A 15,892-nucleotide genomic window follows, 5' to 3' on the forward strand; every position below is an offset into this window, starting at 1 on the left:
GAATAAATATATAATCACGCCGCTAATACTTTAAGAATTTCATTTTAGTTTGCTCGTTGTTGAATCTGTATCTCGTATATACATATAAGAAATTTATTTTTGGTCATTGTTGAATTTGTACGTGGGAGAGGTCATGCCTTAAGAATAGATAAATTGTGAAGCTTATAGATGATAAAGGATGTGTATCCATGCTCCGAAATTGAGAAGGTTATAAAGAATTTTGTTTTTGGTCATTGTTTTTATGAGTGTGTGCGCTCCAATTGGGGTGAATTTGGGTCCGTCGTCCCTACATGATAGGATGTGTATCCATATGCTTCGAAATATTTATCATTATTTTTTATTGCAATGTTTGACTATTTATTTTATTCAAAAAAAATTATGTAGGTACTCCTTTGTCACATTAGATTTCTCCTAAGTCAAATATGTCCAACTTTGACTAAGTTTATTGAAAAATACAACAACAATTATAATACCAAACATATGCACTATCAGAATATATTCCATTGTGGATTTAATGAAATAAGTTTGGTATTGTAGATGTTGTTGGATTTTTCATCAAAGTGGCACAAGTTTGACTTAGGATAAACCTAATGTGACCAGGGGGAGTATAGTTTAATTTGTTTGTGACTTGATCATGATGGATACTTTAAGCATAACTTATTTTTCCATAATTTACAATAATTTTTTAACAAGACGAATGATCAAAAGTTATTGGTGCTAATATTTATACGGTGGAAATACCATCTGCACATTGAGGACTTCTAGTTGGCTCAAAAAATATTAGGCCATTGCATATCCCATTGATGTAGAGGCTAGTTAGCTACTATGAGATCGATTGATCCTAAGAAAGTTTGAATGGCCTTCAAATGATAATACCATAGTACAAATTAAACTGCAAAAACATTTTTTTTCAAATTAACATAGTTCATGTTGCTCCTATATGAAATGATGCCGCAGATAGGGGTGGATCCAGCATGGGGCTGGGGGCCTAGAGCGCCCTACAAATTTTAGCCATAGATCAAGTGGAGGAACAAGAAAAAGTACAAATTTTAGCCATAGATCAAGTGGAGGAAGAAGAAAAAGAAAGAGGAAGAAGAAAAGGAGGAGGAAGAAGTAGAGAAAAGGAGGAAGGAGGAAAAGGAAGGGGAAGGTGAGTTCCTTTCACAGCCTGGATCCAAATTCACTCTAAAACAAATATTAACATTGTAGGAAACCTTAAAAGAATGCACTTAAGCTAATAGAGCTAACATATTAATTTATAGAACATTAAAGAGTTTAGCAAGCCTATCAAGTATGTTCACTGAACTAAAATCCTAGTGGTAACGGGGACTTCAGGCTTAGAGCTAGCTGACACATGGTATGGAGATTGGGGAAACAAAACATTAGGTGTTTTTAACAATTGTTGCTTATCTAAAAGGATTATAGCCAAGATTTAGAAAGAAAAAAAAAGAGAAACGATTGCTTGCTTCCTGTCCAGCAACTGGCTCCTGATATTTTCAAGAACGTATCTGATCTCGGAATTTGAAGTGCTGGCCTTAACTAGGATATTAGTATGTGATACACAAGCAACAAGATGTAAACACATGTCGACCAAGATTTTCAAAACCAGGCATACTTGCATCAAAGTAAAGTGTGTGGAACACAAGTACAGAATTTGGGATCCCATGATGCAGCCATGCAGGGCACTCCAGATCAGGCATGAAGCAAATGGCAGCATACACTTGTAACAAAACAAGAAACTAATTAACATGTTGGACTCCGAGTGTGAGGGCAATTAAATCATGTGTTTTACCTACTTTTGCTTTCTTAGAATGTTCTGAATGAATAAGCATGTATACAGCATGTGGCTACCCCTATGGTACTACATTTCCGCGCTGCAAAAAGGGAAGCTATACCCTAATTGTACAATTGTGGCGTTCGTGTAAGAACATGTAGCATATCTTCCTTCTCCAACCAAGTAAATATCTTGTACCAGTATTCCATCACAACGGACAGCTCCACTGCAAATAAAACTGACGGCAACTTTTGAAGCACTTGTTCCATGGATGTTTCTATAGCGTATATCACGTACGGCAACAGCTGACTCCTACAAGGTACAAAGAAGGGAACGTCCCATGATTGCTGGTTTAATTTTCTAAAGGTCTTGTATGAAGCAGCAAAGGAATTTGGATCAACATAGAGGACAGTACCTGCTCATCACATCGTTTCTTAGAGTCACAGTAATTCTGATCGATAATTATAGGGTTAGTAACATTATTCATTGATATATCTTGAAAAGTTATCCTCTCAGCATAGCCATGTCCTCCCTGGTAATTAAACCGTAAGAAACATCATCAAAATAAAAAAAATATGTAGCACAACTAAGCAAATAATTACTTTACTTTGTAAATATATGAAGATGGCCTACTTTATTATTCTAGTAAAATATATTATCCTCTACCATAATACAATATTTTTTAATTGAAATACACACACATGCATAATGTTCTCTTAGGACTATATGCATATTACTTAGTACTATTAAGAACAACCTTTTCTTCAAAATATATCAATATATTTAAAGTCAGAGCTTCGAGATGACTTTCGCAGATGTTCAATCTTGCGAGGCGTATGAGCAAGATTTTGAGTACTCTCCCGACCTGTTAGAGGCCACCCTAATAAGCAGAGATTGCCAGGAAAACGTTGCTCAACAAGAAGATCTCAGTAACCAACTCGAAAAAGGATACCCTCGATAACAAAACAACCAATCATAACCTAGCGATAAAATGCCAGTACGGGAAACCCCTACCTCCTATCTAGTTACTACTTTCGAGTTAAGAGCGGGAAAACGGTTTTCATGGCCGCCGAAGCACGAACTACTTTAAATCGCGGATCGGCAGCTTCCTGCGACATTCCTTCAATGCAAACGTGGTATTTTTATACCCTTTGATAGATAGAAAGCAGCTCCTATAACTTGATCGACAGGACCCAACCAACTAAACTATTAATTTTGGCAAAGCTAGACCTTTTGAGGAAAGCAGATGCAGATAATAAAAGGAAGCTATTAGTTTTTCTTGTACTCGACTCAGGGCTAAAATCTGTCAAATTTTATAATATTGTGGATATTATTCAGCAATGTTGCAAGTGTTTTATCCTCCCATGTTTCATATGACTGGAACATTTAAGTATTATGCAACATGCGAGAATAATGTTTGGAACACCATAAAATAGCATCTGTAACATCAGAAAACCTTTTACATCTCCTTGCCTAAAATCAAGAGTCATTTTGAAACATCACATGATAACATTTGTAACATCAGGATAGCATCCGCAACATAAAAATTGATTTTTACCTTTTACATTTCCTTGCCTAAAATCAAGAGTCATTTTGAAACATCACATGATAACATTTGTAACATCAGGATAGCATCCGCAACATAAAAATAGATTTTTCTCTTAAAAATCTATCCATTGATAAATAGCAAATCTCAATAAAAAAACATACTGGAGCTGTCCAAGTTCCCATGCCAATTAGCGAGAAGGACATGAATTACCTGCCAAGTTTTGATCCGCACACCGTTGGTAGTGCCTAGCAGAGTGGCCTTCTCCACCAGTACGTCAGAGACATGGGCCCATGAGCTGTTTGCTCCTAGGCTACCAATGCTGCAATAGCAAACAATACCAAGAAGACACGAAAAATTTAGAACCCTTCGTACAACCTGTCTCAATGTCCTTACAAATGTCAGATTTGAAATACTGGATGCCTACTGCTAGCATTGGATGTGGTATTCGTCAGAAACACATGCAAACTCCAAATTTCAATGGATCATGTAGCATCATCTAAATCCTTTTTTTTTTAAGATAAGCACCATCCATTCTAGCATATAATTTCTAAATTTCAGTTTATGTACGGCTATACCTTATTCCATGGCCCGGTCCACAAAATATGTCTGTCACCCGTACAAACATCGAGCCAGTCACAATGGAGATACAGTCATCACCTGCACTAAATCAGAAGGAACAAGAAAAACAAGAAAGTTAACCAATATTTCGTCTGATCACGAAATTTGGAGTGTTATATGCAGCCATGCAGGTGAATATTTCCATGTTTTCATATGCATTGTCCATGGCACATGATCTCCGCAATGACCAAGTTCTTGAACATTTATGCGAGGACGACCGTGTGACAAGAATCGCAGAGGGGATATTCAAATACCTGTGCTGATGCTGCAGTCGCTTATGGACACTTCCTTGCTGTTGGATACATGGATGCCATCAGTGTTGGGGCTCCATCCCGGTGCAGTGAGGAACAGCTTTGAAATGAGCACTTTCCATGAGTAGGCGATCGCGACGTGCATCTGCATGCTATCCCTCACCTCCAGGTCCTCCACGATTAGGTGTGTGCATCTTCTGAAGTACAGCGCCTGCAAGGCTGCAAGTCACCCACTGAAACCCATCGCTGATGCACACTGCTGTAGGTGCAAAATGCAGGGTCGGAGAGGTACCGTCGGGCCAGTGACGCATGGCTGATGGATGGAAGTAAAAAATGCCCAAAAAGATTATCAAGTGAGAAGCTGGAAATGTGCAGGTGAAGTTCAAGGACCTTCTTTTCATGAGAAGAAATTGAACAAAAAAAAATGTTACCATTGATGTGTTGAATTTGCACGAGTTGATCCACCACTGCTGCCCGTTCCCATTGAGCGTCCCGCCGCCGAGGACACGGAGGCGATCGATGCCCTCGAACGTGATCCAGTCTTGCAGGTCATGATCCAGCCAAACCGACCGGTTGGATGGAGCCTCCAAAGTCCCCTTTATCTGATCGATTGCAGTGAAGCAATGAACATCCCAACACAGATAATGCTAAAATATACATTGAAATAGTAAGCAACAAGCTCACCATTGCAGTGATGGAGCTAGCTCTGCAAGGGCCACGGAAGCTCACGGGCGTCAGGAGGTAGGTCTTCCCCTCAGGCACGAGGAACACGGACCGGTAGTCGGAGGCGTTGCATGCCTCTCTCCACGCCGCAAGAAACGCCTGCAATGCTTGCAGCACCGATCAGAACAATCGTAGCAACAGCCCCAAGGCACTGCAAGAAGATTGCAGCAAAGAGCAATTCAAGATGAGGGCAGCTCTTAGTTTTACCTCGGTGTCATTGCATCCGTTGGCTTCGGCTCCGTAGTCGTCGACGTCGACGACCCTCGGCGGCTGCCGGGACCTGAGCCACAGCTCGTCCGAACTTTCGGCCGTCGGGCCTTCAGCCTCCGGGAAGATTTTCTCCGAATTGGCAAGATTTAGCAGCATGCGAGGAAAGATCGACATGGCAACGATGGAGGCTAGAAGAAGCCTCTCTAGACCCATGTGAAGCTGAAGCGCTCGGGCGAAAAGATTTACCCAGCGGTAATGGAGGAGTGGAAAGGATGAGCGTTAGCATGCATTAGCATCCAAGTTCTTTGGAGGGAACGAACTCGCCGAGCATGACTCTTGCGTTGCTAGATACCTCTGCAAATGAGTGGCTTCGTTAGAGCATCACGAGTGTATGAGGCCAAACCGGCCTTTTGGGTCCCACGGTGGGTCTGTTACGCATGGCAGCACGAGGCTGAGACCTCTCTTCTGCCAACTAACCTGATTCCTCACGTCACCACACTCACCAGAAATGAATTGCAGCCTCCGCGTCACTGCAACGTACGTACTATGCTATACACTGCACAGGAGTGTCTACTGCATGAATAAAACAGGACCGATAACAAGAGAATCGGGGTACACGTACGGTGCATGAGTCTATGGAGAGCTGTGGCCTCCACAAATTCTAGAGGCTAGTAACCTTACCATTTTATTTGTTCTTATCTTATCATACTGCCTTGAAGAGCTAGCATGATGAACCTGTCGCGTTCCAAATATTCAGTTGGGTTCCAGATGTTAAGAAGCAACTACCACTCGATCGGGAGCATCACTGACGCTGCATCGTCTGACGGATAGAGGACCACGATCATTTAACAATCGGCACGAGCGCTGTTTCATCATCCAAAAGATCCATCAGCCTCTAGTAAGTGTCTGGATCAAGCCATGTGCCGTCTCCTAATCTTAGCCGTTTCTCGATGCTGCTATCGCCGGGCAAATTATTATTCCCGCATCACAGCCACTCTCCGCCCTCCTTTTCCTTTCTGTGCAAGTGCAAGCTAGGCATCTCTGTGGTATAAACGCTGATCGGCGTTGCACGGGGCCGACGACGCCCAAGTTTCTTTTGTTGCCGTTGTCGTTAAAGATACTATCATTTAACAATCAGCACGAGAGCCGCATTATCATCCACAAAGATCCATGATGCTCGATACCAAATGAGATTTGCTAGACATGTGCTGATGTGCATCACTTTTTTTTAGATTAATACTTTCTCTCAGTCATTTTTTCTGGGTGTTCTCCCCCAGCTCCGACAATGGCGCTGGCGAGCTTTAGGGTTCGGGTTCCGGGTTTGGGGTTAGGGGTGGGGGTTACTTGTGGTCTGCGGGTCTAAAAGAGGCTTCGGGGCGGCTCGCCGGCCGACGGTGGTGGCGGTCGAGACAGCGGGAAAGCGGAGGCAGCGCGGGCGCCATCGGAGCTGGGCGATGGAGGACCCCGGCTGGGCGGTGGAGGCGGCGGGGGCGAGCGCCAGCGACGGGTTAGCGTGAGAGCGGTCAAGACGGTGGCGGCGGATTCGGCGATGGAGGCGGGGGCGAGCAACCATCGGCGGAGGAGGAGCGGGGAGGAAGAGTGGTGGGGGGTGGGGGGTGGGGGGTCGATGACAGGCATTGTTGGCACCGGGGATAGCGCTGGCGAGAGGAAGATAAAGATCGCGTGCAACGGGAGAGGATAAGAAGGAAGAGGGTGTTGCTTGGGATCGAAAAAAAGTGATTGAGAGATAACACGAGATCTCAATCGATTGAGATATATACTAAACAGACTTTTTTTAAAGAAAATGTGCCATCACTCTGTTCCTAGCCGCTTTGCCGTGATCCTTTCCAGTTTCCGCCTGATCACAATGATTGCGCCCATCACGGCATCACCCGCACTCTGCACACCAGGCGTCCGGTCCCACCTAGGAAAGGAAAGCTGCACGGTGCCTAGCCGCCGGCCGGAAACGCCCCAAACGGCCAAACCCCTCGCAATTAACGCCCGAGCGCCGCCGCTATCCGCTCGCCTCCGCACCCCGCACTCTCGCCACCGCCACCGCCACCGCCGCACCCGGCCCCAACCCCCCTAAAGGGCTAAAAACCTCCGTCGGGGGAGAAGATGGCCGACCAGGCGGCGGCGGCGGCCGCGGGCGACGCGGTTTTCGCGCGGTGCCTGCTGGCGCTCTACCTCATCAGCCCGCTCACCGTGCTGGCGCTCCGCTACGTCTCCGCGCCGTACGGCAAGCTCTCGCGCCCGGGCTGGGGCCCCGCGCTCCGGGCCCCGCTCGCGTGGTTCCTGATGGAGAGCCCCACCCTCTGGCTCCCGCCCCTCGTCCTCCTCCGCTCCACCCCGCCTTCCCCGCCCCCGCTGGTGGCGCTGCTCTCCAGCCCGCTCGCGGCCCTCCCCGCCGTGCTCTACGCGTTCCACTACGCCCACCGCACGCTCGTCCACCCGCTCCGCCTCGCCCGCCTGCGCCGCGCCCCGGCCCCCGTGCCGCTCCTCGTCGCCGCCTGCGCCCTCGGCTTCAACCTCCTCAACGCCTACGTGCAGGCCCGCTCCATCACGCTCCACGCGGGCCGCCTGGCCACCCCGTTCGCCCTGGCCCGCTGCGCCGCCGGGCTGGCCCTCTTCGCGTGGGGGATGCGGACGAACATCGCGGCCGACAAGGAGCTGCTGCGGCTCAAGGAGGCCGGGGGCGGGTACAAGATCCCGAGGGGCGGGTGGTTCGACCTCGTCACCTGCCCCAATTACTTCGGCGAGACCGTGGAGTGGCTGGGCTTCGCCGTGGTGGCGTGGACGCCCGCCGCGTGGGCCTTCTTCCTCTACACCTGCTCCAACCTCGGGCCGAGGGCAAGGGACCACCGCCGCTGGTACTTGCAGAAGTTCGGCAGCGAGTACCCGGCGTCGCTCAAGGCGTTCGTCCCCTACATCTATTAGGTGCAGTACTCGCTTGGAGCTTCTGCAAATCAGAGGTGGACAAAAATTGTCTTCACCCATTGAAGTCTTTTGCACCATATGTGTCTCAATTTTTGAGATTTCCCTGCCTCTCTCTGGTGCGCAATGACAGGAAGATTGTGTGAATCATTGGAATCAAAATGCACCGTGCATGGTCAGCGCTTATATAAATATTATTTTCCGAAAAGCAAATTCACTATTCATGCTAGATTACCAGCTTCCGTTGAGAATTTTGCTTGGAAGTGAACCTGGATGTCTGCCACCTCTGTAGGCTGTAGCGTAAAAACACGTGTTCATCTGTGTGTTTGCAGTGACAAAATTCTAACACATGATCAGCTATTCTAGAAATTTCTAGAAGGATCTTAAGAAATTTTTTGTTTCTCCATCCATGGTGGATCGATTAGACATTGGATGCACATCACTCTGCATCCTTTGTGATTGGTTCAAGATACCTCCTCCCTGTCAGTTTTGGATCTTAGTCTATGTTAAGTTTAGTACTATTCTATTGTCTAACCTGCAATTTGTTCAGTATGTTCAGTTTTGCAAGACACATGGAGTATCCGCCTTCATCATTGCTCACTACTGTTAATACAAAAGCTCACAAAATCTGATAAATGGTGCATTAGATCTGTTTCAGGAAATATAATTCAGAATACATGTCAGTTGTTTTGGTCTACTGCTTTTGCCAATGTCCAAAATTATGGTAGCTTCTTCCTCTCTTAACTGAAACGAAACTTGCACCTGAGATCAGCATGTATGGACACTATGTCGGTATCGAGATTCTTAGGCTACTGTTGGCTTTTTGAAGTACCATCAATTTATCTCTACTTGCCCTGCTACCCTCTTTAACTAGGAATACTGAAGCAGTGAAAATAGCAGTGGCAACCTCTTAAAATATTCATGCTCATATCCTTTATAGCGATTTCCTTGGAATCATATGAAGCAATGGTACTAAAACCACAATAATTGTATTTTCTACAGCATTTGGATAAAGCATAGTGTCATTTAGTGCCTGAAACCTGCAAAAAAAAAATATATTGGTGTAAACAACATGTGTGCTCCCATGTTGCCCACAGTACAATGAATTTACTACAAGATGAATCAGTTATGGTGTTATGGAATGCCTTCTGGAAAGATTAAGTTGGTTGTGTATATTCCTTGTTCTCTCCTTTTCCCAGCACCTGGGAAGATTAAGTTTGTTAGGTATGGTGCGTCTTTGTTTGGTATGGTGTAAGGTACTGCTCATTCAATAGTGGTTCAGTTTCCTTGTCACAGCTTCCACTAGAATTCCATTGGCCACGCTGCATAACAGAAATGGACAATAAAAATCAGCTACCAGTATCAAGCTGAACTGGAAAAGGTTCACAAATACTGTAGCTCTGCATACCTGAAATGGGTGCTGAGTAGCCTCTGAAAAACACAGTGGTTCTCCAAATTCTCTAACCAAATTCCAACAAGTAACATGCCAAGATTCTTTGCTATCACAGCAGAGGAGAGGAGGTCCATTTCTCAACACAAACACCATTAGCTCTAGCTGCTGATTGCAGAGGGAGTAGATGTTTGCACTTGGTTTTACTGGCACTTCTTTTCTCTTCAGTCTTTTAACAGCTAGAAGAAAAGCGAGAAAGAATCATCCTATTCCTGGGGTAAAAAGAAGTAGCGTTCCTAGGAATCTAAAGTAGGAGTAAACCAGAACAAATTCTAAGTTCTTTTCTCTGTTAAAGAAGAACAAAATAGAGGGGGGAAATCTGTTATTTTCTGCTATAGCTGAGCAAAGTGGAATGCTGAGTTGGAGTTGGTTATGAGTTTTGTGCGTGATACCTTTTCAGATTGTGGCACATGGTTATCTTACTCAGTATGCTGCTACTGGCAAGCCTTTTTTTGTGTGTGTTGAGGTAGTTTACATTCAAATTGTGCACGTCCGTATGATCAGTTGTTGCTGTCTTGTTGAATTCATCCTGATCATAATGTCAAAAAAGTTTCACATCAATATGTGAGGCGTGAGACATATTTGATCTTAATTGATGTTCATGTACTCTTGGGGTTCAGTCATGTTGTGATGGGCTTCTGTTTATTGAATCTATGAGATGTAAACTCAAGAAATGATGGTTGTGCCTCTGTGTGTTTTTAAGTCCTGAATAAAGATTGTTTACTTTGTGAGGAAAGAAATGACGGTTTTGCCCCTGTTATTGAGTCATGATTAAAGATAGTTTGCTTTGTGAGGAAAGAAATTACTCCAATTGGAGTTTTGGCAGGATGATCCTGAGACATTTTGCCTTAATTTGTATTGTAGACATCAATGCTGCGAGTCTGCAGTATGTACAGCGCTCTGTGCCTCCGTGTTCTTTTAGTGCACATGAGTTTTCACAGTGAGACAATTCACAGCAGAGGGAGAACTACTTCACAAAGAGTAACACCGATGATACATATGGACACGGTAATTTCCTTCCAAGAAAATAGTAATGCTGTATCATCGTCATTGAATAACTATCTGCGTATCTCAATTGACAGAGAACTGAATATTCCATACAAAAACGAATCTGCGTCCGGCTAGCTTTGCCTTCAACTTCTGTTGATCTGTTCTTTCGGATCTTGTCTCTCCTATAAATCATCCAACTTCTGCTTGTCCTACTTGGGATCAAAGAGACTGCCACCCGGCTCCGACTGCTGCTGTTCGCGTGCCTTCCTCGACGATTCCACCATGCTCTGCATCGCCGGGGTCGCGAACCCAAACCCAAATCTCGGCGCGGGCGCCGGCGCCGCAGCATCGAACGCGGGCAGGCTCCCGAACAGAGTTGACGATGATGCACCGGCCGTGGCCCCGAAACTGAAAGCTGACCCCTGCTGTTGGCCGAAACCTCCGAACGGTGATCCCATACTTGGTTTTGCCCCAAAAGTGGATGCCGAGGGCGCCGCGGACCCGAAGAGCTGCACCGTGGATGCGCGCTGCTGCGCGTGCGAGCTCATGCCGGCGAGCAGGCACGCGCGCCCCGTCTGCTCGTACTCGCGCCGGTCCGCGACGCGCGCGCTCAGCTCGCGCACCTCTCGTCGCCGGATACCTCTCGCCGGCGGTCCACTGTCCGCACGGCCTCGGCGTGCTCGCCGCGCTCCGCCGCCGCCCGCGCCGCCGCGATGTCCTCGGCCGCCGGGAGCCCGGGACTAGGGGTGTTTATCCAAATATTTGGATCGCGATTAATAGCCGCGATCCAAACCTAAAATATTTAGACCGCGACTATTAATCGCTATCCATTTCGGGGGTCTTTATGTAAAACATTGTTGGTCCACTGCTCCCCTTGCTGTCGCCGGCGGCCGACGCCTGACACCGTTGGCGTGCCCGACTGCCCGTGCGGGGCTTCCGGATGAACCCCTTGAGTCCTTCGCCTGCTCTGGGGGAGAACGCCAGCGACGAGGTCATCGACGGCAGGCTGCGCCGCAAGGACGGACGCCGCCACCGCGCCCGGTGCCGGTGCCTAGCGTCGAGATGCACGCGTCGAGATGCACGCGCCCGGTGCCGGAGCCTAGCTGGATGCCGAGCGTGACGATGGCGGCGCTGTCGCCCATGACTGTGGTCAGCATCATCTCCTTCTCCAGGATCCGGTCCAACTCCGCCGCCACCAGCCGCATCCTGGGCCGCCGCCTCGCCGACGGGCTCAGGCACTGGGACGCCAGGCCCACCAGCTCCGTCGTGCCCTCGGCCCTCCGATGTGAAGCTCCCTCCCACTCTCCCAGCCTCCGGTCGACCAGCTCGTTCGAGGTGAAATGTGCCTCCATCTAACAGATCCACAACACAATCAACCCGAACACGAATTTTCCCGCTGCCATTCGACGGAGCGGCGCGTTCGAACCCTCGCATCAGCCTGTCGATTCCGGCGTCAGACAACCTTGGCGATGAAATACTCGTCGACGAGGACGTTGCTCGTCTTGAAGTCCCTGTGGATCAACGGAGGCGCCAGGGTGTGCAGGTGATTCAGACCTGCGATTCAGAATTCATACTTCAAACTCTGTTTGTTTTACGCTTTTTACACTTTTCCAGTGCATCAATCGTCATGAGAGATGTAAAACAATGACAGCCTTGTAATCTTTAGCTGCTCCAGTGGCTATGGAGAGCCTCTTCTTGAACTCCAGCCTAGTCATGGACTCCTTGCCGGTGTCTGATGAACAGCACACATACAACACAGTGTTCATGCAACATTCAGGGAGTCATCAGCTTAGCTCATTACCGTACAGATGGCAACTCAAACTGCCGTTCGGCAGGTAATCAAACACCAGCATCTGTAGACCCTTTTCTTGGCAGTAGCCGATCAGCGTTACGACGTTGCGGTGCCAGATCTCTGATAGCCTCCTGATCTGCATTTTCACAAGAGACCCATGTATTTTTTTTTTCAGTCAAGTGACGAATTTCATCTTGCAAATTACTGAAGACGTTCAGGGTGCACAAGGAGCTGGGCAGTTCAGGAAAAATGTGTGTTGATCAGTAACTGAAAACCGAGAAAGACGCCGCTCGCCCGGGTGTGATGTGATTGATGCGCAAGCGTAACCTTCTTCCCCACATGGCAATCGGGAATGGCCGGATGGTTCTTGCTACTTTCTTCAACTGCAAGTCTGCAACAACAAATTATTATATTTTTCAGTGCAGCCTGTGCAAGTGGAATTGTGGGTGTTCGGATACGAGGTGCTAGGGTCATATCGGATGTTCGGATGTTAATTAGGAGAACTAAACATGAGCTAATTACAAAACTAATCGCACAGATGGAGTCTGATTCGTGAGACGAATCTATTAAGGCTAATTAATCCATCATTAGCAAATGGTTACTGTAACACCACATTGTCAAACCATGGACTAATTAGGCTTAATAGATTCGTCTCGCGAATTAGACTCCATCTGTACAATTATTTTTGTAATTAGACTATGTTTAATACTCCTAATTAGTATCCAAACATCTGATGTGACATGTGTTAAAGTTTAGAAGGGGATATGGAGCTCAGGACTGCTCTGCTGATAATTTACTGCTGCCTTGCTGCATGCTGTGTTTATAGTGATGTAAGTTCAGATTGAGTACCACTTGATCCCCTTGTACTCAGATTGAGTAGTTTTTAACTTTGTATTGGAACAAGTTTCGGACAATGCAAATCAGAAGGGGCTTGTGGCCCTTAGCCGCCTCTAAGAAAAGCTTCTTGAGAGATATTTCGTTCTGAAGTGGAAAAAAGAAGCAAAATTCGGATTCAAGAGAGTGGTCCATGCACAGTTCATATCTCACACAACCATGAAACTCGAGATTAACGAAACAAGCCACAGTCTAAGCTAACCTAAGCAAGTAAGCACTTTTCCAATGAACTAATCCTTTACAGTGTGCACTTGTACATATGATAAAACTACGCCTGAAGCCTGATTAATTCGACGTTCTTCCGGATCCTAGCCAGCCAGCTTCCGCCTTGTTCTACCTGGGCCGCCGCTGCTCACGTCTCTTCTTCGATGACTCCACCATACCCTGCATTGCCGGTGTTGCGTACGCGGCCCCAAAGGTCGGCGCCGGCCCTGCATACGCTGCCCCAAAGGTCGGCGCAGCCCCACAGGTCGGCGCCGCCGGCATCCCTCTTCTGTACACAGGTGGCCCGGACATGAACGGACTTGAAGAGGATGCCCCGGTTCCAAAGGTGGCCGGGGGTGCCGCGGCCCCAGGTGGCGCGACGCCCGCGTACCTGCCGCACCCCACCGGCACCGCGGACCCGAAGAGCTGCACCGTGGATGCGCGCTGCTGTGCGTGCGAGCTTATGCCGGCGAGCATGCACGCCCGCCCCGTCTGCTCGTACTCGCGCCGGTCCGCCACGCGCGCGCTCAGCTCGCGCAGCTCCGCCACCAGCGCCGCGCACCTCGCGTCGCCGGCCAGGCCGGCGGCCGCCGACGCCTCCCGCCGGCGGTCCAGTATCCGCGCGGCCTCGCCGTGTGCGCCGCGCTCCGCCGCCGCCCGCGCCGCCGCGATGTCCTCCGCCGCCTCCACGCGGAACCGCTCCCGCGCGACCTCCACTGACGGCGCCATGCCGGCCACCACCACAACCGGCCTCTTCACCACGGCGTCCTCGCAGGAAACGTCCACCGTCTGCCTTGTCGCCGCGTCCCTGTAAGTGCAGCTCACTTTGACGAGGCGGGTGGTGCTGCCGTCCCCGGCGGCTACTGGCACGTCAAGGAGCAGCAGGAAGCGCCTCTCCTCGTCCGCGTACAGCTCGCCGACGTCCACGGATGCGGTGCGGCCATCCGTGTCGACGCGGCTCTCGTAGCGGCCGGACTTGACCGTCCGGACGCGCACGCCGGGTTGGAGGCACTCCACGGCGACGCGCGCCTCCTGCACGGCGACCGAGAGGAGCCCGCCGATGCACTGAGCGAAGGAGTCCTGCACGACCGCATGGTCCTGGATGAAGGAGAACGTGCCGCCCGTCGCCTCCGCGATGGCGTGCATCGCCGCCGCGTCGTGGTCGATGCCGAACCCGAACGTGTGAACCGTCAGGGACCGGTTGCCGTCTCCGCGCCTCAGGGATTGCGGCACGAGGTCGATGTAGCTCCTGGCACGACTGAAAGCTCCGTAACCACCTTGTCCCAGGCTGTGATGATTGTCCTGGCCGTCGGAGAGGAGGATGACGCTCGCGACGGCGTTCCTTTGCCGGCGGCCGTCGAGCACCTCGGCGGCAACGCGAAGGCCGTCTCCGATGTTCGTGGTGCCGTTGGCGATGAGGGACTCGACGGCGTCCTTGGCCACTGCCTGCCCACCGTCCGTCATGCGTGTGAGCCGGATGATGCGGCGAGCTCTGCACGAGAAGGTCACGATGCTGAGCCGGTCGCCGGAGCCGAGGTGGTCGATGACGAAGCCCATAGCCTGCTTCAGAAGGCCCAGCTTGGACCCGGACATGCTCCCGCTGATGTCGAGGACAGTGACGAGGTCAAGCGGCGCGCGCTCCGACGCCTCGGCGGCCGCGGCGGGTGCCTTCGCATGCAGCAGCACCGCGAAGTTCTCTTGGACGGCGTCCCTCGCGACGGCCGGGTGCTCGCAGTGCGTCTTGAGGACGAGCTCTCCACATACTCCATTGTTCGCCGCTTCATGTTCCTGGACCACTTCCCAGCCGTCGAGGGGCGATGCCTCCACCGGCTCGTCGTCACTGAATGCGCTGATCGGCGATGGAGTCGACGATGGCATTGGTGGCTTGGGGAAGGAGGAGCTGGGCGGCGGGAAATTGAAGCTGGGAGGCGGCGGGGAAACGAGGTTTGGAGGCAGAGGAAACAATACCGGCCGTGGCTGCGACGGCGTCACGGTCACCTCGTCGCGCCAATGCGCGCTGCAGACCGGGCAGACGCTGCCAGAGATGCAACGGAGGTGGAACGTGTGGTTGCACTCGGACGTGACGGTGGCCTGGCCGCGGCCGATGGCGCCATGGCAGACACAGCACGAGGAAGACTGCGGCGGCGTTGGCGGCGCGTTGCCGAGCCAGAAGGGGTTCTGCGTCGCCGGTGGCGCCTTCGTTCCAAACAAGTTTGCAAACATGGAGGAAGGCCTCGGCATCGGGGGCGGCGGCTGTCCAGACGTGCTCGCCCTCGGTTGCGCAGGCGAGGCAAAGGAGAACGGGGATGCCGGCGACCGGGCGGGTGCCGTGGCCGGCGTGTCGCTCCACTTCGCGGCGCAGACCGGGCAGGCGGCAGTCCCGGAGACGCAACGGAGGTGGAAGGTGTGGGCGCACTCCGACGTGAACGAGGCCTGCCGGAGGCCGATGTCGCCGCGGCAGGCGTCGCACGAGCTGCTGGTCTTGTTCGGCATGATGGTTGCG

General features: G+C 50.1%; 3 protein-coding genes across 3 annotated transcripts; 1 reads left to right on the forward strand and 2 right to left on the reverse strand.

Moving 5' to 3' along the window:
• Nucleotides 1–1,697: 1,697 nt before the first annotated feature.
• LOC101785811 (polygalacturonase) lies at nt 1,698–5,338 on the reverse strand. Its single transcript, XM_004970543.2, has 9 exons — nt 5,123–5,338; nt 4,877–5,014; nt 4,624–4,794; nt 4,485–4,505; nt 4,196–4,403; nt 3,899–3,980; nt 3,534–3,642; nt 2,190–2,306; nt 1,698–2,086 (listed from the first exon to the last, which is right to left on the reverse strand). The coding sequence occupies exons 1-9, from the start codon at nt 5,336–5,338 to the stop codon at nt 1,862–1,864; spliced, it is 1,287 nt and encodes a 428-aa protein (XP_004970600.1). The 3' UTR covers nt 1,698–1,861.
• A 1,640-nt stretch (nt 5,339–6,978) lies between these two features.
• LOC101786218 (steroid 5-alpha-reductase DET2) lies at nt 6,979–8,288 on the forward strand. The gene has a single exon (XM_004970544.2). It carries the CDS (start codon nt 7,244–7,246, stop codon nt 8,060–8,062), a length of 819 nt encoding a protein of 272 aa, XP_004970601.1. The 5' UTR covers nt 6,979–7,243; the 3' UTR covers nt 8,063–8,288.
• A 5,230-nt stretch (nt 8,289–13,518) lies between these two features.
• On the reverse strand, nt 13,519–15,612 carry LOC101781387. The gene is made up of 2 exons (XM_022826738.1): nt 14,080–15,612; nt 13,519–13,986 (listed from the first exon to the last, which is right to left on the reverse strand). The coding sequence occupies exons 1-2, from the start codon at nt 15,610–15,612 to the stop codon at nt 13,519–13,521; spliced, it is 2,001 nt and encodes a 666-aa protein (XP_022682473.1).
• Between the last annotated feature and the right edge of the window lie 280 nt (nt 15,613–15,892).

The sequence above is a fragment of the Setaria italica genome, chromosome V (genome assembly GCF_000263155.2).
Source record: "Setaria italica strain Yugu1 chromosome V, Setaria_italica_v2.0, whole genome shotgun sequence".
Lineage (NCBI taxonomy): Eukaryota > Viridiplantae > Streptophyta > Magnoliopsida > Poales > Poaceae > Setaria > Setaria italica.

Coding starts and splice junctions, on each gene's coding strand:
- LOC101785811 (XM_004970543.2), bottom strand. CDS start 5,338: ATGGGTCTAGAGAGGCTTCTTCTAGCCTCCATCGTTGCCATGTCGATC. Junction 4,795..4,876: donor CTAGCTCCATCACTGCAATG/GTGAGCTTGTTG, acceptor GCAATCGATCAG/ATAAAGGGGACTTTGGAGGC. Junction 2,087..2,189: donor AGAAACGATGTGATGAGCAG/GTACTGTCCTCT, acceptor TGTACCTTGTAG/GAGTCAGCTGTTGCCGTACG.
- LOC101781387 (XM_022826738.1), bottom strand. CDS start 15,612: ATGTTTGCAAACTTGTTTGGAACGAAGGCGCCACCGGCGACGCAGAAC. Junction 13,987..14,079: donor TCGCGCGGGAGCGGTTCCGC/GTGGAGGCGGCG, acceptor CGCCGGCGGGAG/GCGTCGGCGGCCGCCGGCCT.
- LOC101786218 (XM_004970544.2), top strand. CDS start 7,244: ATGGCCGACCAGGCGGCGGCGGCGGCCGCGGGCGACGCGGTTTTCGCG.